This window comes from Dysidea avara, chromosome 7 (assembly GCF_963678975.1).
Source record: "Dysidea avara chromosome 7, odDysAvar1.4, whole genome shotgun sequence".
NCBI classification, from domain to species: Eukaryota; Metazoa; Porifera; class Demospongiae; order Dictyoceratida; family Dysideidae; genus Dysidea; species Dysidea avara.
Genome location: NC_089278.1, coordinates 2,455,403 through 2,482,547, shown reverse-complemented (window position 1 = coordinate 2,482,547; position 27,145 = coordinate 2,455,403). Strand labels below are relative to the sequence as shown.

General features: G+C 36.6%; 1 protein-coding gene across 1 annotated transcript in view; it reads left to right on the top strand.

Moving 5' to 3' along the window:
- LOC136260185 (RNA-splicing ligase RtcB homolog) overlaps nt 1–26,890 on the top strand; it is a 32,914-nt gene extending 6,024 nt beyond the window's left edge. The window contains exons 2-19 of the mRNA XM_066053822.1: nt 7,939–8,017; nt 16,541–16,608; nt 17,522–17,621; nt 19,025–19,119; nt 19,171–19,232; nt 19,333–19,382; nt 19,434–19,540; nt 19,704–19,808; nt 19,933–19,987; nt 20,328–20,389; nt 20,535–20,648; nt 23,933–24,121; nt 24,244–24,290; nt 24,372–24,435; nt 24,991–25,019; nt 26,389–26,479; nt 26,534–26,576; nt 26,624–26,890. Of these exons, the coding sequence (XP_065909894.1) occupies nt 7,939–8,017; nt 16,541–16,608; nt 17,522–17,621; nt 19,025–19,119; nt 19,171–19,232; nt 19,333–19,382; nt 19,434–19,540; nt 19,704–19,808; nt 19,933–19,987; nt 20,328–20,389; nt 20,535–20,648; nt 23,933–24,121; nt 24,244–24,290; nt 24,372–24,435; nt 24,991–25,019; nt 26,389–26,479; nt 26,534–26,576; nt 26,624–26,688 (1,425 nt within the window). The 3' untranslated portion in view covers nt 26,689–26,890. The remainder of the gene's footprint in view (nt 1–7,938; nt 8,018–16,540; nt 16,609–17,521; nt 17,622–19,024; nt 19,120–19,170; nt 19,233–19,332; nt 19,383–19,433; nt 19,541–19,703; nt 19,809–19,932; nt 19,988–20,327; nt 20,390–20,534; nt 20,649–23,932; nt 24,122–24,243; nt 24,291–24,371; nt 24,436–24,990; nt 25,020–26,388; nt 26,480–26,533; nt 26,577–26,623) is intronic.
- Nucleotides 26,891–27,145: the final 255 nt, after the last annotated feature.

The following is a 27,145-nucleotide window of genomic DNA, read 5'->3' as shown; positions in this document are numbered from 1 at the left end:
TACAGTATTGTAATAACAATGGAATATGTGATAACATTAGGTGGCACAAGCACAGGTGTGTGAACACAACACAAGATAACAAAGAAGTGGAATAACGTGATAAATACTGGCATCATAGGTTCCTGGAAATGTTACAGTTAAGTCTGGGCAATATTTACAGATAGGTACATTCTAACAGTAACTATTATATTGGCTGGTAAACGCACTGCGAGAAGAGAGACTTGATTAAATACCAGGATGAAAAAAGATGAATTTTATTTAAGACTAAGGTAATAACTGAAACAGTCCAATTGCTCAAACTAATAAGAGCACTAAAGGACCATAAATCTTACTCATCGAGTAGTGTAATTCAAGACATAGAAATGTTGATTAGACGTGATCTGGCTGAAATCAATATAGTGTGTACTTCAGTTTCTACATGATTTCCCGCCACCAATTCATTTTTCATTGGTTTCTTGGAGCAGATGTTTGGCCAGCTACTGGTGAGTGATAAGAAATTCACAAAAATTTGAAGACTTTATAAGCATCATAAAGAGCGTGCCTTAGCAAGAACTTCCTTTCTGCTCCTTTTCAAGGATTTCCTTCTCACTTGTACACACTTTTCCTTAAGTAAAATGTTAAGCCATAAAACACGAATGTAAGAATGTGTACCTTGAAACTGAAATAAAGAAATGTTTGTTGACTGATGATATTATATTAATCAAAAATGATGCAATCTGGTATGTATTTTACCTACCCAAGGTAGTTGTGTCTTAGTAAGGTATTGTATACGCGGGAATTTTTGTTGTACATAATTTTCATAGTAAAGCTAACATGAATTTTTATTACATGAAAATTTGGACAAAGATGTTGGCTTTCTCCGTGTGCAATTCTTGATTTAATCACCTCTCATGTTTACTGCAACATTCCCCACAGGAATTGCCACTATGTCACTGTTTAGACGTCCTTGCAATTGGCTATCAGTATGATGCTTGAAGTAAAAATCCATCCAGATTCTTTGTAGCCGTGTTGTTGAGAATGAAATTCTTTGAAGTAAGCTTTGAAAACAGGAAGCCGGTAGACAAATTCTGATACAACAGTGATCAGTGTGATTTTTATGCAAAATTTGAAATACAAAAGTCCTGGGCTGGGAGACATCCGTGAAATTTAAAATGTAAAAATCCTGACAAAGTGTATAGCTGATAAACAGACTGTGCCAGGTATACTGTAATCCATTGTGCTTAACGCCCACCCCACTCTAGTGCATATTTGACTTTAGTAGTGCAAGGTTGGATGAGCATGCTATTCGATTGTGTTCACACATCTGTGCCACTTCAAGCCTTTGTAGTAATTTTGAAGTAGGAGGAGAGCTGCAAGATGGACCAAATACTTCGCAAGAGCTTCCCTGCCCTTTCTACATAGTTCACCATTTGACAGTTCCTGAGGAGGGTCACTTATACCCAGTACAGTTGATTGCACGTGCGTTTGAACATTGCGTAGTGCGTGAATGTGTCTGGCCTGCCTGCAAGGGCTACACAGTCACGAAAACAGCGCTAAACAAGTTCAAATACCCAAAAGAAAGAATAGAAAGTATTCCGTGATCTTCTGTTTCACCATTGAAGTTCATGCGCAGAATAAGTTGCCATATGCAATGTTCAAACGCACGCGCAATCGACTGTACCCCACACTTTAGTTTCCATACATCATAAGGTTATGATATGTGACCAACCTCCACTGTATTATACATTTACACAATCAAACCCTGTGCTGAGAAGGTTTGTAAGGAAGGACCTTGGGATGCATATAGCTTGAATATATAGTTCTTCCTTTAGAATATGTGAAATTGATCTAAGGTGTCAAGTATCTTGATCATGAGATGTATGATGACACGTAACCAACCTTCTCTGCATATATTGAGTAGATAAACTGGTGATATGAATGACAATATTAGTATTCAGCTACTGTGTCCACTGTACTACACACACCACACACACACCACACACACACCACACACACACACACACACACACACACACACACACACACACACACACACACACACACACACACACGCACACGCACACAAAGCAAAGCCTTTGGGTACTGTGCTATCACGTTCATGCCTACCCAAAGAACCAGTACTGGGACACCTATGTGCTACTGAGGTGCCGTGAGTCAGCGTAGGCAAATCCTCCTGGGGCAGGACTAGTAACCCGCAGGATACTGTACCATGTCACACACATGCACACATGCATGCGCGTGTACCTACACACACACATTAATATAGCCACTATTGTTTTAAGAATTGACATCATAATTTGTTGGGTGTTTTATTTGAGTATATGACTGCTCTATTAGAGTACCACCATCATACATGTGTCTGAATAACTCCTTTGATCTCTGGTTGGATTTCTATTAAGATTTGTACCTTGATGGTTTACTGAAGCCTGCAAGAAAATTTCATAACTGGTTTAGGTAATAGGCATGACAACAAATCACACGTGATTTTTGAAAATTGCACATAACTTGCTAGTACTTTAGTCAATCTATGCAAGAATTTGGTTTGCACACTACAAATGGTTTTACATTTGAAGCAATAAGAAGAAAGTGTGCACAGGTTATGAAAATCTTTCTGAGTGTAAAAAGAAATGGAAAATGCATAGAAAAAATATACAAATTTTTGAAGGTATGTATCTTAAATGTGGCTGTACTGATCTAGTATGGAGCATTTCCTACTCTGAGGAAGTTTGCATTGCCAGAATGGTCCATTTCTGTCAGGGCATAACTGAGTTACAGATGCCTGAAGTTATGTTTTTGGCTCAGTATAATATACACTTGTCTCTTGTGTGACCGCCTTCTCTGCATAACCGCCATGTGCTTGTCTTTGTAGTTGAGTGTTTAGCTATTGTATTACATGTGCATTAGTAATATTAATTTCATACTCTCACTATACTGTTACACTAAATTCAATACCACAATGTAAAGTTACACTGGTCCATATATTAGTAGGAATAAATTTCTTCGTCCTTATTATGTCTGCTGTATAGTTAATTTGGATATTTATGAGTTTTTCATAATCTCATTGTCTTGCGTTTCTAAGTACACCTCACAATTTCCTTTTAGAATTAACTGCCTATGAAGGGGTAGTCTGTACCAATAGTCCTGTAGAATCATCTGTGACTGAGATCAAGATCAAATCAAGGGATCAAGGGTTAAATTTGCACTTAATCAAGTGATCAAGAAGCTTTTGAAAGTGGCGATCAAGCTAGCTCAAAAATAAAACGAAAATATGTTTTAAATTGTCAAGCACAATTAAGGCCCTTTTTCAGGTACAATCAAGCAATCAAGATACATTTTCATTGATCAGAAACTTTGATCCTGGTTCTACAGGGTAATTGGTAGTGATTACCCCTTGCCTATAAAGAACTTAATGCATCAAGGTGTAAAATTGTCTCAGAAGATGTGTTTCATGCTTCTAGTGAAATAGTTTAAGAACTTTACAGGAAATGGAACATGTCATTTGCAGTGAATGTGTCCTCTCTTTATAGCTGCTGTCCAAAGATATCCTGACATTTTACATGTAAACATTTCCTACTATTTTTTTCCAATTAATGTCAAGTAAATTGTCCGGTTCTAATATAGCTGCCATCCTGCATGCTTCATTTCTGCAGGTAGACAATATGTTTATCTCTCTTATTATAGTATGTTCACGTTGAGCTGAATCCTCAAAAACATTTAATAACTCATGGATGCAATTACACATGATCTTGAAATTTGGCTCGTTTGTAGTACTGCTTGATCCGCTAAAAATATTTCAAAATCTTTTTGTTCAAATGTTTGACATAATATTTACGGCCAATCAAAATTTTCACAATACATTTCCTATGGGGAAGCCATATAAGTACAGTGTCCATTACAGTCCTTTCCCGAACTTGTAATGGAGCCAAACCGTATGTGTCTGTTGTTGACATCTTTGCTGTTACCAATAATCATCTGGTTAGCTGAAATGTTAACTCTGTTGAGAAAAAATCCACTTTTAATTTTTAGCTGTTTTTCAGGATTCAGCTCAACGTGAACATACTATAGTGATTGGAGGTTATAGGTGTCATAGGAGGTTGGTCACGCATCATAAGCCTATGATGTAAAATTACTCAACCAAGCATTGTTCTAGGTGTTAAGACTTGTTTAGCAGCTAGGAAAGTAGCGCATTGTACTGAGAAGGTTTGTAAGGGTGCTGTGACGCTGTGGTATGGATATGAAATCTGTCTTTTAGAATGTTAAGAGGTGTGAAGGTTGAATTAGTTCAACCCTTTCTTTGAGATCACGAGATGAATGATGACACGTGACCAACCTCCTCTGTAGGTACGTGTTGTGTAATGGGGATGTTTACCTGGCAGCCATTTCTTTAGGATCACAAGCAGTTTGTACTTCATCTGTACATGTGACTAATTCCATTTTTTTTCTTTTCATAGTAGTACTGAACAGTTTTGATATTTCAACTTGATATTACAGTATCACTAAATTATTGGCATACATTAGTTGATGATCTGTAGTTCTAGAGTTAGACCCTAATCATTTTCAATAATGGTAGAGTTGTGTTGAAAACCGATTGCAGTATATACACATCCATTCATATTAGTGATGCACCGATAAGAGATTTTGCCGATTATCCAATTAGCTGATATTGAAAAGCATATAACGGCCAATACTGATAACCGATCCGATGTTTATGTTTACCAAAATTTCACACATATTATGTAAAATTGCCACTTGTAAACTTGCCACTTGTAAACTTCATGTTTGTCTTATATTTATGAAAACAATACCATCAGGGTCAGTAAAATTAATCAGCTAAATAATCTACTAATACTTGCCGATACCAATATTGCTGAAATGTGGCCGATAAACCAATTTCCGATTATTTACCGATTAATCGGTGCATCACTAATTCATTTATACTGCTAGTAACACATACAGGCTTATTATTTTACAATTTGTGTTTTAGAGAATACACAGTATTCGCGATAGTCAAAATATTCAACGGTATCAAAAGCAGATACTGCGGTTTGACTAAAATACCAACACTATCTCATAGTTATGCCAAGAGATGTAACTAACCTCTATTCTGAAGAGGAGCCATATCTCTAGGTACATCAAAAGCTGGGGGGAGGGAGGGCACACACAGTTGATCAGTTTTTGTTTATTTTATTACTATGTAGAACTCACAGGATGAGTATATAGTGTAGAAGCAGGTGAGCAGGTTAAGGTTGTCTAGTTCAACTACTGATTGAGGTAGTTCATTCTGTAATTTGATGGTAATGGATTCAGACAAGATTCAGTTCTGGAGAAAATGCTGATTCTATGCAAAAGTGAGGGATGTGAGGTCTCAGCCAGTCCATGTATTAGTTATAACATTGTTAGTTTCTCCTTTGTTCAAGTGATGGCCACTTAAGTTGTTGGTTACATTGCTGTAATAAGTCATAGCAAAGCAAGCTGAACTCCTTTGCACTTTTTCTATCTGATATAGATGTGATGGCCACACTATAGCTGCATTATGTTGGAGCTGTGTTTTTGGATCTAGCTAAAGCCTTTGACTGTGTTGATCACAGTATTTTACTGCAGAAATTACCCTATTATGGTGTCAATGGTGATGCTCTTTCCTGGCTAACGAGTTTTTTAAGTAGGAGGACTCAACAGGTTAATTTTCAGGGTTCATTGTCATCAAGCGGATGCATGAAGGTTGGCGTCCCACAGGGTTCTATTTTGGGACCTTTACTTTTTTCCATTTATGTTAACGATTTACCTAATGTTACATCTTTGTCTGATGTTAACATGTTTGCTGATGACACTGAAATTCATTTTAGTCATAGTGACCTCTTAACTGTGGAGCGGACACTTCAGGCTGATATTCAGAATGTCTCCTTTTGGTTAGTAGCTAATAAATTAAAGCTTAACATTGTTAAGTCACTATGTATGTTAATTGGTTCTCGTCAGAGAATCAGTGGAAAGAGTCTTAACTTGTTCCTTGATAATTCAGCTCTAAAACAACTTTCTGTTGCAAGGTATTTGGGAGTGTACTTTGATCGTTATCTTACCTGGGACTCTCATATTAATTATGTACTTCAAAGAGTTAGAAGAAAACTTTATATGATTAATCGACTAAGACCTGTTGCTCCTAGGGTGCTTCACCTTTTGTATCAAGCATTTGTATTACCCATTTTTGACTATTGTGATACAGTGTGGTCTCCATCAAATGCCTCCTGTATTCGCAGATTGGAGAGAGTTCACTCCAAGTTTTTGTCTTCTTTGCCACCTTTTCATATTACTCAGATCTAGGCATAACTCTGGTTGAACGAAGAACCTTTCATACAGCTGTTCAGGTTTTCAAAATATTGCACAATGTTTCGCCTGCATATATGCAAGGACTGTTTTCGTATGCTACTGATGTCACTGGTCGTTCTGGACAAAATCCCCACCATTTGTATGCTCCTAGAATCAGAACCAACTATGGAAAGAGATCTTTACGATATCGGGGAACCTTGATATGGAACCGTCTATCTGCTATGTTGTACAATGCCACCTCTGTCAGACAGTTTAAATCATTATTTTGTTCTTTGTAAATTTATTTTTGTTTTGTGTGCTGTACTATTTTGTGTTGTTTGATTGCATGTAATTTCACAGGGCACAGCTGAAAAACAGCCTCTTCGGCTGATGCTGTTTTCCCTGTATAAATACTACTAATAAATAAATAAATAAATAAATATTCCAGTTGGTCTAGGGCACCTAAAAGATTTTGCTGTAAACTGCTTTTGCTCTAATTGCTTTATGACATACTTCATTGATGTGTTCTTTCCAAGTTAGATGTTCATCAATTATAATTCCTAGGTACTTGGCTGATTTATTTTGCTGGATTTGCTGACCATAAATTTGATAACAACATTTATGTAGTTCTTTGTCCTAGGTGTACACATTTCCATTTGCCATATTTTTCCAAAGTGAGAAGATTGTTTTGAAGCATATAGTATCAGTTTCCTTGCTGGAACATCGATACTGCATTGGATGGTCTAAATGAGATATACAGACAATGATGTTATCAAGTCGACTAACAGACTCGTATCTCATTGCAATTACTGTACTATTAATAGTTGCTGACTGCTCTATTAGAGTATTTTAATTTAATTTCTTATGAAATTCTTTAGTCAACTTTGAGTATGATGCTCTTGTCTTTAACACGATATATTATGCATAGCATTTATGTAACTGTGACTTAAAAGGGAAGGGAAGGACATTTGCTCCTAGTGCCCCATGCTGAATTTGCCATCAGAGTCTGGAGCCTTTTACACTAATCCACTGTACTAGGGTATCTCCCCGGTACATGGTGGCAGATTAAAGATGTAAATGCTGTAACATTTGCTGTTAACATTTTGTGTTGTTTTATCTCAGGAGCATGCAAGCTGATAAAGGCAAATGTACCCTCCTTCCATTGCTCCTTTGACTTGCATATAACTATTTGGGAGTTTCCCATTAGTTTTAGCAATAGTCTATGAAACTACTTGCCATCAAGTCCCATCCTTGTGGTCCCTACTCCTTGTGGTCCCTACTCCATGTGTGTCATATGTTGACCACACTGCAATATTCTGTTATAAAGTTGTTAAGCCATCATTTACTGTGCTGTTCTACTGATGTTCTCACTAGTAAATGTCAAATGGTTCCTGGGAAACTCTACCAGTAGACTGCTTTTATTTTCTAAATGTAAGTGTACAGCTGTCCATTTGCAGCACATCAGTGCAAACCTGATGAGGGGGCCAATTTTTTTACCCAGCCCTGATAACACATGCTCCTGACATGGCCTGCTCTTCTCAATGGCCAACAATCACAACTATATATACACAACTTAGCTGAAATTTGATTGCTAGTAGTTCATATGACGCTAAAGCAACAATGCCTTTTTTTTTTCAGGTTGAAGGAGTGTTTTATGCTAATGATTTTCTGGAGAAGTTGATGTTTGAGGAATTAAAACACCACTCAGCATCACAAGGTATGGAATTATCGTGTACAAGTGTAAGCAAAATTCCTAATTTTGATTATACTTGTTAACTTGTTTGTAGCACAATTCATCATTAAATTTTGTGAACTTCTATTAACACTGCAGGAAATATTGGCACCAGAATTATAAGGGTATAATTGTATAACTTTTTTGTATTGGATGCCTTCATGGATCCTACTATACAGTATTGTAGTACTGTGTGATATAGCTTTGTTTATGGGTCAAGACTTCTTATAATTCACAACTGCACGTGTACTATTTAATAGAAGCAAGAGTGAATGGTTTTCAGGGACATCAAAATAGTTCACTTGTAGCTAATGTTAATAGTAGCAAGAGTTCATATTGTGAACTTTTGATAGTAGTACATTTTAATTGTGTTTGGGACAAGTAGAATATTTTTTGTTGGTCTAGTTTTTAGGAGAGCACAATTCAAAAGTTTTTCTTCTTTTAATTACAGAATCAGTTTGTATTGTTGCAGTTAAAGCTTGTTGTTCCCTAAATTAAGGACTTAATAGATAACAACTCCATGATAGTAAATACGTCCTAAACTAGTCGTCCTCTATATAGTTGTGAAGAAGGAAAACCATTGGTACACTTCCCATGGTATCTGTTATATAGAAGTTCCACTGCAATGACATGTATAAACATAGTCAAAAGATCTATATTGCTTTTACTGTATATATTGCAATTATTGGATACAAAATTATCATTATTGCTATAATATTGCTTGGCCTGATTGTATTATTGCTTTTAGTGTAAGTTCTAGGGAGCCATACAGGGATTTGTATCTCCAAGCAACATTGCGGCAGTTTACCTTGAACTATGTGGTTTGTTGCTGACGGAATGCTAATAACTGCTCCATGTTGTTTAGGCTATGTATCCCACATTCTAAAGCGTATTGATTGACAAACTTGTTCATCATATAGATAACCTGGGGGTATAAGATGAATGGGTAGATGATGTGCACGTGAACTAGCAAACATTTGATTTGCTCAGAAGTTCACTTGGTTGTGTTCAAATACCACAATGAATATTCAAATACAAAGCAACTTAGCTTTTAACAATAATTTCAGTTTATTTTGGTATTTGTGAGTGAATTTTGGGAAATTTGTTTTAAATTCTATTTGTATCTATTTCCAGTTATCCTTCTTACAAAATTCTAGTGCATTTGAACTAGTATTATCATGGAACTTTGAGAATTAGTTCAAACCAAAATAATGTATTCAAACTAGTTATTTGCTTGTTATTAATTGTTTAGCTTTTGAAATCATAGTCAATTAAGGGCTTGATGTTTTCATGGTTAGATGTCGCTTCAGTGTCTTTTGGCGTACTGCAATAGATGCAATGTGGTCATCATGGACTTACTGTTGTACTTTGTATCCCATTTAATTTCACTCGTAGAGCATTTTGTTGATCTATGGGTAACACATCAGTGATTTCCCTAATTTTCCTGTGGTTGTACTTGACATGATGTGAAAGCTTTCACTCAATATAGTTTACTAACATTGTTTCCTTGTCAAAAAGGAAAAGAACTAGCTAACTACATATTAGGACAAGACCATTAGCCATGTAATGTTTACTCATCAATTGGATACCTTATCATACCCCATGACAAGTTGTGATGTAATGGCTATACCATTGTTAACAATAGTGTTAAACAAACTGGTACTCCTTATACATCTTAGTAAACATCAAATTCGTATCCTTAAATGCACTATAGAATGTCTGTAGCATCCTTTGACATAATTGCTATACATGCTAATTGTCCAGACTAATATGGACGTTAACAAAAGACTTTTAAAGATATTGTGTTATCTTGTACCTCTGTATATTCCCTATATTGCCAGCAATCTAAATTCCTTGAGTAGGTAGTAAGGCCTCGGATGGTGGTGGGACACTAAATGCATTATTTTGGCATAAACAGAGAAATAAAGAATACCACTAATATTTAAAGTGTAAAGTCTGTTTGTTATAGTGTTGTGAATGCAATTGTTGCTTTGCATCATTAGAAAATTTTATTTGTTTATATATAATAGACTGCTCAACTAACTATCCAATAGCGTGTCATGTTTAATGTACCATAAGAATTGACCAATGGATCACATCATCACAGGCCACTAACAATTATGCTCTTTCCTAACATCTGGTAATGGTAATCATCTAATTGTGCATATGTAATTTATCTCTTGAGTGTTAATAGCTTGGCAGTAATGAGATTGTTTCCTAATGTGAATTGTAAATTATGTTGAATTCATTGAGAAAGCTGATGGCTTTCCTGCAAGTTGTTTTGTTGACAACGTTGCCTTCATGAAGAAGGCTATTGGGCAACTGGTTTGTTAATCTTACAGACTGTAATGGGTTAACACAGTTCTATTGTATCATTAATGGAATATAGCATAGTTAAAATTTTAGTTATGGTAAAAAGAAACAAAACTGGAGAACAATGAATCATCATACATACCATCATACGTACCAAAGGAGTAGAATAAACAATACACTTTCTAGTCTTCCTTTATGGTCAGGCAGTTGCGTTAATTTGTCGGACATTATTTATTAACATACTTAAGATGATCCGTCAAGCTGGCATTTAATTGTTTAATGCATAAGAAACCCTCTGTTACAATAGATGACGTTGTACTCCATCATTTTTGCTCGCTCATGAAGTCACGCCTAATGGTCACTTGTCTAATTTTTCTCGTGAGAGAAATGGTCACAAATTATATAGGAAATGTAATTTTGGTTGCATTAGTACTTCCTAGATGTCTGCAGTAGCATATGGACAGATCATAGTATGTGATATTATGTTAACAATGGACAGATCATAGATGGTAACTACTTTACAACAAAGAGAAGACCAGCAAGGTTACATTAGTTGGGTAAATCACATCATTATGACAGTGCTGATGACTTCAGCATACATTGTCTTCTTGTGTTGCCATCGGAGATTACTGAAATTCCTGGATTTATCAACTACACATAGTATATATAGTTGTTTACAAAACATTCTTGCTAAAGCCAATAACCTGGATTGTCTCTCTAGAAATGGCTGAATCAACCTCTTACATGTGTGCCTCTGAACAAAGCCAATTCCCCATGTAGTGGTTTCAGAGAGGTCCCATTTGAAGTTGCTGGTAAGTGTGTTCTTCAAGTATATAGTCCACAGAGAATTAGGTGACTATACAAGCACTACTCATATCTGTTGTATAGGCATAATGATTGCATTAGCGTTGGGTAACTGTGGGTTACACAGAGTTTACATAATCTCTTAGAAGTCACAGGTCATATTTAAAGAGTATGATTCTCACCTTCATGAAATGGCTGATACACATCAGTTGTTATTACCTATCTCCTATGTGATCCTCAGATGTTCTTGGTCACAATCATAGGTAATCAATTATCATCATTTCTACTGGTAATTTTTAAGAATTAACTTTTTTTTCCAACTTTCTGTGGTTCAAACTGTTTGTCTAGTTGATTGTTGGTATGTAACTTCATCAGTCCTGTGTCTTTAAATATTTGTTTCTTTGCTTTACCGAGCAGAAATTATAAGAGTTATTACAAAACTCATCTTAGCTGTGTATAGTTGCTATTTTCCAAGAGTGTTCTGTTTGTCAACAATAAGGTCTTCATCATGTATTCTTCACTACAAGAGAAATGCTAGAGACACATCACAATGGAAGAGATGTAGATGAGGCCCTACATGATATTAACAATAGCATCACTATAGCTGCTTAAGTCAAGCTCTTCAAATAGTATTCTTGTCTACCACACCATATGTAGTTAATAATCTGCTCATAAATCTAGTTGGATATGATGGATGGTCTAACCACAGTGAGATTCACCATCATAATCCATTGTGACATCAGAAGTAAATTTCTGGGACTTACTTTTCTTAAGGAGGAATTATTAAATTATCATATCAATCCTAATCTCTGTATGGAAGTCACGTACACTTTTCCATTAGTAGTCATGGAGGACTGTGACATGTTGTTTACATGTTGGTACTACCAACAATGTTCAGTTATTGTAGTTGGGGAGCATGTCATCATCTTCACTGCCTGTGACTTCACTGAGAATGTGTGTACATAGTGAATGGTTACCATATTAGGATCTATCCACCATGTATAACCTTTTATGTTCTTCAGTTGCTTGTCCCTCTGCTTGTTGACAAATAGTTAGTCTGTGTTGTTAGTTTGGAAACACCAAACTATTGTAATTGGGTCACTGGTATGTTATAGTGTTGTCTACTTGTTCACAAATGGTAAGTTATGTATGAAATAATTATGTAATGACTACATTTACCCTTCCATTTTGAGCCATGTGCACTTGTACACTGATCAGATGTCATGCTGTTATACTATGAAGACATCGTCTGATGCTTGTACAGTTTGTATAAATTTTTATGTAATAACACGTACCATATTTCCTTATATGGTCACTTCGTACAATGTACACATGGTACACAAGTTGTTAATGGTTCAAATCAAGAGTTCATGATGTTGTAAAGTGTTAGTTGATTGCTTCAGGTAAAGAGTACCGTATCTCACTGCTTTATACTAACCACCATGTTTTGTGTGTACAGTGATGGTGATATTTCAAATATTTCATTAGTTTTCAACTTAATATTTGTGATGAATGTGACAGATCATTAGAGGTGATTGCTGGTTGCAAATGATTCACAAGGAATGGATGGTGTTGATGAACACTTTCCAATCCAACTATGACCTTTTAAGAGACACAAATGGTACACAAATGGTACACACACATTTCACCCACCTTGCCATTAACATGAAGGAGTTCTTTCGTAACTCTACATGCCATCAAGGTTGAGTTTTATCTTATGGAAGAATTTTTCCCAGGGTATAGTATTGTACAAATGTACTTTAGGAGTGACTTGGTAGTTCTGAAGGTTTTCACCTAGGCTTTTCTGTGAACATTTATACATAATGTGTTCTCTTGGGAAATACTTCATCATGGTTTCTGTTCAGGCTACTGTTCAGTGTATTTGGCAATGTTGTCATGGCAACTAATCATCACTAGCTAAGCAGTCTTACCTACACACAATGTTTAGGAAGAAAAATTGTTATGTGATATTTTTGACACTTGTTAGATGTGAAACAGCAACATCAAAGACTGGTACAGCATTTTTAAAAACACGACCATGTCATATAAAAGAGTAGTATTTGTATGACCTGTGTAGGGTGTAGACTATAATAACACATTGGTAAAGCAGTCGATGTTATTCATAATCATGAATAGTTTATTTCAAGTGTTATTGTGTGTAGTGGCACTGAAAGAGAGCACGTACTCTCCCTCCTTGTCAACTAGACTAGTATATAATAGAGAATTAGTGAGCATAGTAATTACTTGTCAAAATTCAAATTGCTTGATTTTAAGCATACTTACATTTTCCTGGGCTGGATGGAATGCTCTTAACTCTTTCATTTAGGTTCCAAAACACTGGAATCACAAGCACCATACTGTTTTGTTTTTGTTTTAACGTAAGGAAAATCATCATTTGCTAATACAAAATAGGTGATTTTCAGTTGTGCTTTTCAGTTAACACTGAGGTGTTTAACTTACTAATAATATCTCCCTGTATTTGTTGTAAGAGGTATACAGACTAGTAGGGCTCAACCATAGAATGTGTAAACACAAACCATACCAGTCCAGTAGTCCAGTCCACTAAATAGTTACAGACAACAGAAGAATTTGTTTACAAGTTGTTAACATGTCCCACACAGAATCATCTATTTATATCTACAAGACTAAACTGTAACAAGAGCTCCACAAAAAATGAATCTCAATAGGTGGGAAATCCAATTACAACTGTGGTGATTTTAAGTATGTCAACAACTATTAACAATTTGTCAATTATTATTAGTACTAATAACAACAACACTACCTACTAATCTTTCACCCACAGTAACATTGTAGACATTTTGGCATGGGAGAAATTGTTCAGTGTGCAGTTTTGGTCAGGAAAGCAATTTATTGCTTATAAAGTATGTAAACAATTCCAAGAGGATACTAATTGGATTTATTACCAAACTATAACTGTTGTCAAAAGAAGCCCAGTGTAGTGGAATCCTTCAGCCCATGGTGATACCACGCTAAGCAACACATCCGTACAAATTTCCCTAGTATTGTAAATGAAGAATATTGTATGTTTGAATACCTGTGAGTTAAGGGTGTGTTGTTCCTAATTCATAGAAGAGACGAACATGTAGTACGAATGGTTGTAGAGATTATAAACAGTTACTTGCTGGTTAGAGATGGACATTAAGTTTGTCAAAAATGAAACACGAGTTTATAAAAACATTGCTTTTGATACAAGTAACAAAGAAGTGGTACTTGTAGCAAACAGGTTTTAACATACTACTACAGCTTAAAGGAGAAAGAGGAGTGTAGGTAAATGCAAACGTATTATAGTTGAGAGTATCTTAAAAATTTATTTCTGGTACATTAAATAGCTGGATAAGCAGTGTTGCTGAGCCACAACTCCAAGCACATCTTACATAAACCTGATCAGCAGTGACACTCTTAAGTTTTTCAAACCAACAGCTAGTCATTCTACAACTTTTTGCTATCCAATATTTGCCAGTTTGATCTTATGAGCAATCTGCTTTTCTAACCTCCATCTCTTAATTGTGTCAAAAGTTGTATTTATGCTGGACCAATTATCTTCGTAATGTGACATCATGCAGTGTCTGTGAAAGGTCTCTGATCCTTAGTATTATATGATATCAAAATGTATTAGAGCTCTTAATGTTATGATGATATCAGCTGAGTGTTATCAACTTCTACCACACTTACAAGAAAGTTCAAACACAAGCCAAACCACATGCTTGTAGCAGTCCTACAGGATGATGACATTGTAGGTCATAGCTGCTTGTCTAGTATTCATGTAACTAAATTTATGCATCAGTGGCATCAAGATATATCAACCACTTCTTAATTTAATTGAGTCATTATTCTTTCTAAAATTCATGGAAATGCAATATGTATGAATATGTGAATAAAGAAGACGGCTTGGAACAAATCTTGGTGTGCTCTAATGATTACCATCATAGCTGTGACCCACAACTATACAGTATGCTTGCTTCATCAGGTTTGTAATGTTTGCCCATTACTGCTGTAAGGATTCCAATTAAACTCGTCATATCCTTTTGTGCTATCAGATTACAAGAGATATAACTAATGAAGCCAACTGCTTCTTTCAGATGAAAAGGATTCCTGGCTGGCTTGGCTCTTCATTTCTGATGTAGTAGTTATTATATTAGATCATGTTTGTATGTAGTTGCTGTACAGTCCTCCACAATTGTACTACATGACTGACTAAGTACTAACAATTTTGTGGTAGTCATATAGTGTGTAGTGTAGTGTAGTGTGCGTGTGTAGTGTGTGTGTAGCATGTGTGTGTGTAGCATGTGTGTGTAGCATGTGTGTGTAGCATGTGTGTGTGTGTGTGTGTGTGTGTGTGTGTGTGTGTGTGTGTGTGTGTGTGTGTGTGTGTGTGTGTGTGTGTGTGTGTGTGTGTGTGTGTGTGTGTGTGTGTGTGTGTGTGTGTGTGTGTGTGTGTGTGTGTGTGTGTGTGTGTGTGTGTGTGTGTGTGTGTGTGTGTGTGTAGCATGTGTGTGTGTGTGTGTGTGTGTGTGTGTGTCTGAGTGTGTAGCGTGTGTGTGTCTGAGTGTGTGTGTGTTTGTGTAGTCACATACTACGCACACTACACTGTAGTGTGTAGTGTAATGTAGTGTGTGTGTGCTTGTCACTGTAAAACTATACCAATTTTGGTTATGTGGTTGGCCAAAGGGGAGCTGCAGTTGAACTATTAATTGAACTTTTTTCTTATATAAAATTACTATTCATTACAACAAATTAACCATTATCTTCTCTGATGTACGCTGAATTGTTTACAAGCTTTAACATGACTATATAGACCCTGTAAGGGTCTACTTGTTTAGTATAGTATCGGTATCCTATGGCTTCACTACCTATCATGTCGCTATATGTAGAAAGTTTGCCTTCAGTAACTAATGCCATTGGTCCAGTTACTTTGTTATATATGTGGTTCTCTCAGATGTTAGTTAATAAGGTGCAGTCTTGTTTTCTATTTTGTTGGGTTCTATTGAGATATGATGATGGTCTTGGTTGACATTGGCGTGTTACAGTGATACTATTAAGAGTGGGATAATCCTAAACTCATAAATTATATCACTTGCAGTGACTCCTGACCACAGGTCAAGGTGTGTTACCTTTACCTGTGTGTCATTTGGTCATTTTTTTCTCAACCAAATGACAAAAGAAAATCCAATCTGGCTGGGAAAGACTAGAATTTACCTTTTCTGTCTAATACTGTTACCTACCTAGTTCAGGTCAGACAGGCTCAGTCACACTGTCCCAGTATGGAGCAGCTTATATAGTAGGTCATTAAGGAAATGTGTGGGCTATGATATGTGCTGTACCCACCAAAGTAGCAGTGGATCATTTTTCCTTCCTCTACTTTCTCAATAGGTGTTGGTGGATTTCTTCCTGGAGTGAAGCAGATCGCAAACGTGGCTGCCCTTCCTGGCATTGTGGGGGTGAGTGATTTATCATGTCCATTGTTTATCTCTGAAAACACTTTGGGGGAGGAATGGCATTGATTGAGGAATGTGTGTTGACTGTTTGTCTCCGATTATCATTGCTAACACAATCTCGATATTGTTACCTATTGCCCACTGTAACATGTAGTGGCTGTGTTGTGTTCCTATGACATTTGATCTCATGATAGATGACATTGTATATTGTTATTGTTGTTATCAAGTTTCGTCGTAACTGTTTTTTCTAATTCGATTAATTTTCAGGATGCTAAGCATTTCTTTGGTTGGAACTTTGTTAATTAGTTATAGGGAAATGTAATGCAAATATTTACATTGTGTGTAGTAACATGATCTGCTGGCCACACAAGTCATACACATTCCAGCACAGAGCACACACTGGGACACACCCTCCTCTGTGTAAACTGAGTCACACATTATTCTGCCACACTTCACACCATCAGCAACTAGTGGGCTTTGAGGGTCGTGAGTGTGGTTTTCAAAGTTGCTGAGATAGTAAACAACTTGTTGGGCTTGTACTTGCAAGTTAATTTATTTTAATGGTATCTCTGTGTGAGTGAGTGAGTATGCTGGAGGGGTTCAAAGGCTTGGATTCCTTCCTTATCGATTGTATAGGGATTCAGTTGATTTTTGTGTTTGCCTATTTGTAGCCTGTTTGTTGTGTTAACATTATCCATGTTTTAGTTGTGTTGCGCAAGCATTTAAGCTGTGTTTAACCAGCAATGATAAAAATATTTTTACAAAATACAATGGTCATGACATTTGATCCACTCATGTGATGTAATCACATGATACACCACATATGATTACTGGTGTGTACTATTAATAAACATTACAGCATTAATTGATCCCATGTTAATCTCACCACATAATTACACATATTCTCACCTTACAGAGATCAGTAGGTCTTCCTGATGTCCACTCTGGCTACGGGTTTGCCATCGGCAACATGGCTGCCTTTGATATGGGTGACCCTAAAGCAGTTGTGTCACCTGGTATGTGTGTGTGTGTGTGTGTGTGTGTGTGTGTGTGTGTGTGTGTGTGTGTGTGTGTGTGTGTGTGTGTGTGTGTGCGTACATGCATTCGTGTGTGGTGTAGTGTATTTACACAATACATTTATATCTATGCAGTAGTATGGTGGGTATTTATTGTATAATGTCAGGTTTATCATACTCCCACCACAGGAAGCGTTGAGTGTTGTCTGCGGCCTCCACAGAACACAACTTGCGGTCATGGCTTACATAATAATGTTATCAAATTAAAGCTTTATGGCTTACACAGACAATTACCATTAGTCTGCACAGTTCATTGCAAAAATCTTGTCATAGGTTAGGCAAGATTGAGCTGATAAAATTATTTTGCGCAACAGTGTTGTTTTGAACATTCCAACAGCTTTAGTGGTGGAGAAACAAAGAATTGGTTACTCCTTTTTGGGACAATGGTTGTTAGAATTATGACCTATATGGAACATCAATATTTTGTGGCTAAGTTCATTATGTGTGCATGTTAAATATTGTATCTCAAGAAACATGAGCATATGAACAAGTAGAACAGCATGTGTTTGTTTCACTTTGAATTAGGGCTGTGCGATAATAGTAAACCTATATCTCAATAAATGACAACCACTCAATGATCGATATAGTCTCGATAATGATGTGACATCATAGAACTATTCTGTAATTGCTTTTTTGCATATTTGTTACCATAAAGTCATGTAGTGCTTGTTAAGTCAGTTATCACTTCCCTAACTAGTTTGACTCCTTTCTGCCACCTGGCTGTGGTTGATTCACAGTAGATTACGAAGACTTACTATTATCTAAATTATCTCCCAGCCCTACTTTGAACACTTTTTATGTTAGTAGGGTAGTTACACTGTTAGTAGGGTAGTTACACTGTTAGTAGGGTAGTTACACTGTTAGTAGGGTAGTTACACTGTTAGTAGGGTAGTTACACTGTTAGTAGGGTAGTTACACTGTTTAATACACATAAGCAGTAATGCTATGAACAATTAGAGCAGTATGTCTTGATACTTCTTGTGTGAATTATTTAGAGTATTAGAGTAGCCATATTGCTAGAAACCATTTAGATGCTACTATTCCTACTGAGGACAATACCATAGTCATCACCCTCATTTAAGATGTAACACTGTAATAATTTTCTTAGGCTTGCAGAGTTTCAAGTGTCTCTCAAGTTGACATTTAGTAAGTACTCCACTAGTTTGCAAACTTGTCTGTACCACCCTTGGTAGTATTGATGGCTGAGTTCAGTGGACTATTTTTTTTACTGCAGTAATGAAGCCAGACCTAAGTCTTTATCCAAAGATTTTTCCCCTGTTGTGTCCTTAATACTGAGAGTTTGAGAGTGGTTCATTGTTAAGTATATTGTACAACCACCTCAGGTGGAGTTGGGTTTGATATCAATTGTGGTGTGAGACTGGTGAGGACAAATCTTGATGAGAAAGCTGTCCAGCCCATCAAGGAGCAATTAGCTCAGGTATGATGCTAATGATTTGTGTGATAAAGAAGTTATTCATGTTTCCTCAAGTCCTTGTTTGATCACATTCCTGTTGGGGTGGGCTCTAAAGGAGTCATTCCTATGAATGCCAGGTGAGCTAGTAGTAGTGATGCTAATAGCAGCTAACTAACCTGATTCTATTAAGTGTGGGTTCTGATCAAATTAAGAATAACTTTTTTTATGTATTGTTAGAGACCTTGAGGAAGCCTTAGAAATGGGGATGGACTGGTCTCTTAGAGAAGGTATATTATAGTTGTTAAGGTGTGACGGTCATACTGGAGAGTCACTATTAGGGTACGCATGGGCAGAGGACAAAGAACACTGTGAGGAAAATGGTAGAATGTTACAGGCAAATCCGTCTAAAGTCAGTCAGAGAGCCAAGAAAAGGGGACTCCCTCAGGTTACATACCATCTTAATGATTTAAGTGTGCTTGTTTGTTTGTTATTCCAATAGCTTATGTACACTTGGTCAACACACCAGTATACTTAAGCTGTGTGGTATGGTTTACTTGTATTGCTATGAAAGACGCTAAAGACACTAACTTTTGTGTGTGTCCAATTAGCTGGGCACTCTGGGTGCTGGTAACCACTACGCTGAGATACAAGTGGTAGATGAGATATTTGATAAACATGCTGCGACCAAAATGGGCTTGGACCATACTGGTCAGGTAAACAAAAACACTTGTGGTATATGTGTGTGTGTGATAAAACATCTCTATTTAAAGATTATTTGCTTTGTTATGCACCTGCTATATAATGATTACTGCCATATATGGTCAATCTGTTTTCTAGGTTTGCATTATGATTCACAGTGGAAGTCGTGGCCTGGGGCATCAGGTTGCTACAGGTATGTGAACTAAAGGGTATAATGTATACATTGTTATATAACTGTAGTCACAAGACAAGACTTGATAAAAATTATAAATGTTATTTGCTATTAATAGTCCATTGGTGGTGTTACCATCTCCAATAACACCAAGTACTATATTTGTAACACCAAGTACTATATTTGTAACATCAAAGTAAACTTGCATAATCTACAGGTGTCGACCACACATTCTTTCTTTGTTTCAATATAATGTATTTGTGGTGTGATGCTTATGGGCTTATGTCAAACCTGTTCTGTTGTAACGTTATGTAAGAGGTATGCATATACTCTTTGTCATACTACTATACTATATTCACAGATGCATTAGTAGAAATGGAAAAGGCAATGAAACGTGACAGAATTGAAGTGAATGACCGCCAGGTATATGAGTGTTCAAGACTTATGTATGATTTTGTCATCAGTCAATCATATATTATACGATTTTTTTTTCTGTTTATCTCTTATCTTACCTGTGAAAGTAGTGAGGTAAACGTGTGTTCCTTCTATTTGACTCGTTTCATTACAGTTAGCTTGTGCCCACATCACATCTCCAGAGGGACAGAACTATTTGAGTGGAATGGCTGCAGCTGCCAACTATGCCTGGGTCAACAGATCCAGTATGACCTTCCTAACTCGACAGGTAATGATCATCTGTGTGTTGGTGTGTCAAATCTAGATTTTTAGTGTACAATTTTTTTTGAAATGCAACTTATCTGCAGCATCTAATCTCACTATATAATGCCTTTCAGATGGAACCACATAGTGTATAGCATGCCACAAGAGGCTTTGCAATCCACGTGTGTGCTGTATCTGATGACCATTGCCACAAAAAGAGTGTGGGTGCTTGGCTTCCTACTGTTGCAGCTGCACGACATATGAATCCCTTACTAAGTTATAAGGTTACAGTATTCATTCCTCTTGGCCTTAGTTATTCTTAATAGAGGTACACCAATATGGCTTTTTGTTGTTATATATAGCCAGTATTGGGCAAGTTACTTTGTAAAAGTACCTAGTTACATATTTTTTTTATTTATTTATTTTTTATTATGATACTAAGACAATGATGATATAAATAAACACTTAAACAGTGGGCAGAGAGGCAAACTCTGCCCAGTCCTGGGATGATGGTATTGTTGCCATTACAGAAGCAGCATTGCCACATTGAACATCAATGGTAACCTTCTGAATCAAAAATTGGGTGGCCCTATTATCACCAGACTGTTCCATCACCCGGGAACCTATCCGCCTCACTAATGAGCGTGCACAAAAAGTTACATATTACCCATAAAATAAAGTAACTATAATAATATATTACTTTGTGTCTACAGCCTTAAGCTGTCACGTGTGAAACTACCACCTTATTACGTGACATGATTGCGTTGTTGGACAATGTGCAAATCTTGGTTATAAGTAAAAAGCTAGTGAATAAGCTTCATTCAGTAGGCTTCATTACTTCGTTGTGGCTAGGCGTTACTCAGTGGATTACAAACGAGATTAGTAACTTCGTTACTTGTAGTAACAATATCACATAATATTAGATTCGTTACAGTAACTATATTACTTAGGTAACCCGTTACATTTGTAAGTAAAGTAACTTGAGTTGTATTACCTGTTTTTATAACGTATTTTGTTATATTACTTAGTTACCACAAAAGTAATAATATTACATAACACGTTACTCCCAACACTGGTTATAGCTGATATGGTAGGAAATGCTTTTTTTTTCTCCAGCTGTACATTCAGTTTGATGTGTTCACTGTTTGTAGCCTAATAAATCCAAAGGCAGTTAGTAAAAAAACCTTCTAAGGACACTTTTAACATGTCTGATACAGAGGGGTCTGTATTTGCTACTTGTTTGTGATCTGATACAACATGCTGTACAGAAACAAGGCCATACCAATTATCTGTGTGCCCTCCCCCCATCAAGTGTTGTCTTGTTTCAAGTTTTGATAATATTCATTAGGTCGATGACGAACATACATACACATAATTACAAAAGAAGTATTTACAAGTTATTTACATACAATCACTGGTGTACAAAAATGCATAAATAAGATTGGTGTTGTATTGATGCTATACATCAAAACCATCATCGTCATCTTCACTTTCTTCTTCTTCGCTTGTTTCTATCGAGTTCCTTTTGTATGGACCACTTTGGCCAGCCAAGTACATTATAGTCAGTCTCTTGTGTAGGTCCATTTCCTCTGCTTCTTGTACAACGTTCTCGTATCTGGTGATCATCTTCTTTAGTTGTGTGTAGTGCTGGAACCTCCTATCATCGTCATAGATACTTCTGTCATCAATTCTGCATTTTATGCAGGAGACGGAAGCGTTGCAAAGGATCGTTGACATGGGCTGGCCGTTAGGTATCGCCTCTAGTAGAATTGTCGTTTGGATTTCTGTGAAGAAGCTCTCCTTTGGGTTAAGCACGTACATCGTTTCCACCCAAGGTTGAAATGTTCCGTCTCTTAGCGCGTCAAGCTGGTCGATCATTGTGTTTTCCGTAAACAGTTGCTCAAAACAGTTGCTTATTCTAATGGCTTCTTCTTTGGTGAATGCTATCTGTGTATCGCCACTGCTTTCTTCCTCCAAGCCACTGGACTTGTTCAGTACCCGAGACTTTGTTCTGTAGTCGGGATCGTACAGCTTCTCCATGCTCGTGGCTCGCAGCATAAAGGAACGGAGGACACTAACCAAGTTGCTTGAGAACATACCGAAAGGAGTCTTCACTCGCTTGTTTCTCATCACCTTGAAGCCAAGAGGTTCCAATTTGCTGTATCTGTTCAGTTCAGTAGCCGCGTCTAGCGTCAGGCTAAACGATGGGTCAGTCTTAAGAAAGCAGACATGAGCTTGAGGCGAAAAATTAGTCACCATTTTCTTACTAGTCGCGATATTAGTTAGTCAGTCGAAAAACTTGAATGCCAAGACTGCCTCAGTTGCCTCCTTTTATAAAATTTTGGTGATGTCACTGTTGTTATAACGTGACATATTTGTGGCTAGCTACATCAGGTATCTACCCTTGTCAAGCTTCCCACAATGTTGAACTGTTGTACTTTGGTCATGTGGCACGTTCCATTCTCTCAGTGTTTAAAAAATGTATTAGCTACTGTTTGAAATGTCTTTGTAGATGTTCCTGCTTGTGGTAGGACTGACCTCCAGTACTACACTGGAATGTGCCATCTTTTCCTTTAAAGCTTGGCCTGTGGCAGGATGAACCGAGGGTCTTGAGATGAACTTTCTACCTGACCTACTCACCTTTAGCAAGTGGTCGAGTAACCGTAACTAATTACAATAATGTGACTTACAAAACTGTTACATTTTCAATATTTTTGTTGGTCAGGATGGCTAGTGAGAACCGGCAGATTTTCACAACTCAACACTGTAAGATCTTGAAGATCTGTAGCTACATTGAGTTTTTGTCATCAGAATATGTTGCATGTCTCGTATTGTAGCAGCTACAGACAGTGACTTTCATCATAAGCTGCCCCAATGCTTTCCTCTAATTTCTATGCTGTTAGCAAGAGTTATTAACTCTTGTTGTATATGTTATAAAACTTATCCCATAAGTTGCAATACAATTATGGTACTATTTATTCAATATTTACAGTAGGTTATAGCCCTTGTATTTATTGAATGGCCAGATGTGTAACATTATGTTGTACAGTTTTGTTGTCCGTAGTCAGATATGTTTCAATGTGTCTATTCACCTCTGTGTGTTCGTAATATATTCCTCTGAATATGTTAAAAGTCGGCAACACAGGCATACACAAAAGTTGTGAAAGTGTTGCACAACTATCAAGGGCTATTATTAACCATACCAAATAAGAACAATTTAGTCATATGATGGTTGAGGGGACTTTGTATAACATGATTATTTGTTTTACTGACCACATTGTGTTTTGTTTGGTCATTTTATATTGGCAGGCGTTTGCCAAAGCTTTCAAGACTGCTCCTGATGACTTAGACATGCACGTCATTTATGATGTGTCCCACAACATAGCTAAGGTTGAGGAGCATGTGATCGATGGCAAACAACACACCCTGCTAGTTCACAGAAAGGGCTCAACAAGAGCATTCCCCCCTCACCATCCACTGATACCAGTTGACTATCAGGTAAAAATGTGACCTTATAAAGACATAATTTTCTTATGTCTTGTTATGATCTCACTATAAATATTACAATGAATGTGTAATAGTGTATTAACTAATAGCATTACTACTGTGTGTTGTTTTAGCTGACTGGGCAACCAGTGTTGATCGGTGGCACAATGGGCACATGCAGGTATATATTTAGGCTGAGAACATTACCATATTTGTCAATAAAGTGGTGTAAACATTATGACAATGTTTTCCCCCAAAATAGTTATGTGCTAACAGGGACTAACACTGGATTTCAGGAGACGTTTGGTTCTACCTGTCATGGAGCAGTAAGAAAATGAGATGATATATATTGATAGCTAGTTGTTCACAATATCATTACTACATAAGTGGCTTCATTTTAATGGCATTACATGCACCACCAACTTACTAAGTGAAAGATCTTCCTTGAATGTTATTGTATTACTAGAATGGGTATAGTTAGGTCTTCATGACATTGTATATTAACTGTAGTACTAATATTTGTGTAGTTCCAGTTTCTATGGGAGCATTGTGTTGCGGCGTGTTTAAACTGGTTCACACCTGTGTGTCAAGTTATGCATACTTCCTTCCACAATAGTTCTTGTACTGTTATTAGACGGGATGTGTGCTAAATGAGATTGGATGTATACTGTTCTGTAAATGAATTAGTGTAAATTACAGTGGAACCTCTCTGTAATGATCACTGTGGGACCAAGATGTTTTTGCTCATTTTGTTACAATTTTCTAAGAAATTAAATTGTATGGGGTTAGACTTAAATCTTTGTCGATGGCTTAATTTGGAGAGTTTGTTACAAGAGGTTCCATTTTAGTGGTGTATGAAACCATCCTCCTCTTGTTTTTAGGGTCGTGCTTTATCCAGGGCTAAAGCAAGGTGAGTTTAATGTTATGTGATTGCTAATTCCCCTCTGCAATTGTATGCTGTAAACATGAAAAACTATTTTTAATGAATGAAATTGAACTTGCCAGTTTATTTTCAGTTTGTGTTGTTGGACATTTAATATCATATCCAATCCCACTACGACAACAATAATTTTTACCACCCTAGGCAAACAATTAATTGTATTTATTTAGTCAGACTTCCAGCAACACATTTTCCCACCCACCGAAAAGTTTCGTCATCTGAAGGAAACAGCAGATAGTACTTAGTAGTATAAATAATTTGAGAGTTTAAATAGTAGTTTTAGCTATTTCAAATATTTAAAGATATTCAAAGCTACTTATGGCGGAGGATCTTAGATCTCAAAAGGAAGCGGTACAAATGTCATGTTTCAAGCTAGGGTCTCACAAACATCCTAACTGGTGGTTTCCTTCTGTTGCTGAGTTCTGGATATAGTATATCACTCAATATTAATATATTGTTATGCATAGCATCATTCATTGTATTTTAGGGTAAATATTGTTTCCATTACGTGGTAGTGACGTGGCTTGTTGTGTGCTTTATAACAATAGCAAGAGAGGAAGTACTTGGAAGTGCCTTATGTATACAAGTTTAAAAGGAATATATGTATTGAACCACGTTAGGGTATTCATCAGTTAGTTTATAGCCAGTTGTAGGGAAACTCAAAATTACCATTTTCCCATGTACATCTCTTATGGGTTGTTATCCATATTGGTGTGGTCATTAATAAAATGAGGGGATGTAACTATTGTGTAGTTTATAGCCAGTTGTAGGGAAATTCAAAATTACCATTTTCCCATGTACATCTCATATGGGTTGTTATCCATATATTGGTGTGGTTATTAATAAAATGAGGGGATGTAACTATTATGTCATCTGTTACAACTCTTCACAGTTTGTTACCATAATATATAACTTGTATATACACAGCACCTGGTGGCTATACCCCATGTGGGCTTCTTACCCATATAGCAGTTATTTTTAGTCTGTGGTATGCTAAAACTGCTTCACTTACAATTGTAAAAAGTCCTCTCTAATTATTGGGAGGCCAATGGTAGAGTTCTAAAACACACCAAGTTGTGGATTAGCAGTGATAATTTAATCAGACTTGACACAGAACAATGTAGCTTATCATAGTGGAACAAACTTGTAGAGCTACACAATTCTTAGAAATGTCTTCTTTGTTGCAATACTCATCATTGTAATTGTGTTTTAACATGTGGAATGTTATTATTAATTGTCAGTTTCCATAAAGTGTCAATACACACAGCATGCATTATTACCCTCAACAGTAATTATATACACGTGCACTGTGTTAATTAACACATATTTCGTGACTTAGGCGTAACCTGAGTTATGAAGATGTGTTGGAGGCTCTAGCTAAAAAGGGAATCTCAATAAGAGTGGCATCTCCTAAACTAGTCATGGAGGAGGTAATGTACTATATGTAACAGCTGTCTCTTAGTTTATAAGTGTCATATCTGCAGGCACCAGAGTCATACAAGAATGTCACAGAAGTAGTGAATACTTGTAAGTAATGAAGGAGCTGATGTTGCACCTCATACCATTTCCACTAGGTCATGCTGCTGGTATAAGCAAAAAGGCAGTCAGGTTGAGGCCAATTGCTGTAATTAAAGGATGATGATGAAACTTTTCATTTCTAAATATTTTGTGAAACTGGATACATGCAAGATGTGCTATAATGTGGTTAAATACCAGACAATCATGACACAGCCATTTGATCTATTAATATTCTTGCAGTTTTATTAATTTGCCCTTATATGGATAAAATATATTGTTACAGAATTATCAATTATCATATTCTATTTATATCCTGTTGCTAAGCAATGGTGGAGTCAGGAATGCTTGCAACACCAAGTACTGAAAAAACAACAAGTATCATTTGTGCTGAGGGCGATAGGTGGTTTTCATTGTTGATTTAACAACCACATTAAACAACACTGCAATTTACTGGACACCATGATGGTAGCTGGCCTTTGTCACTAGCTATAAGGATGTGACATCAGGTAGGTAAGTTAAAGAGATGCTAATAACTTCAAAGGACAATTGGAAGAACCGTTGTTACACATACTTCCACT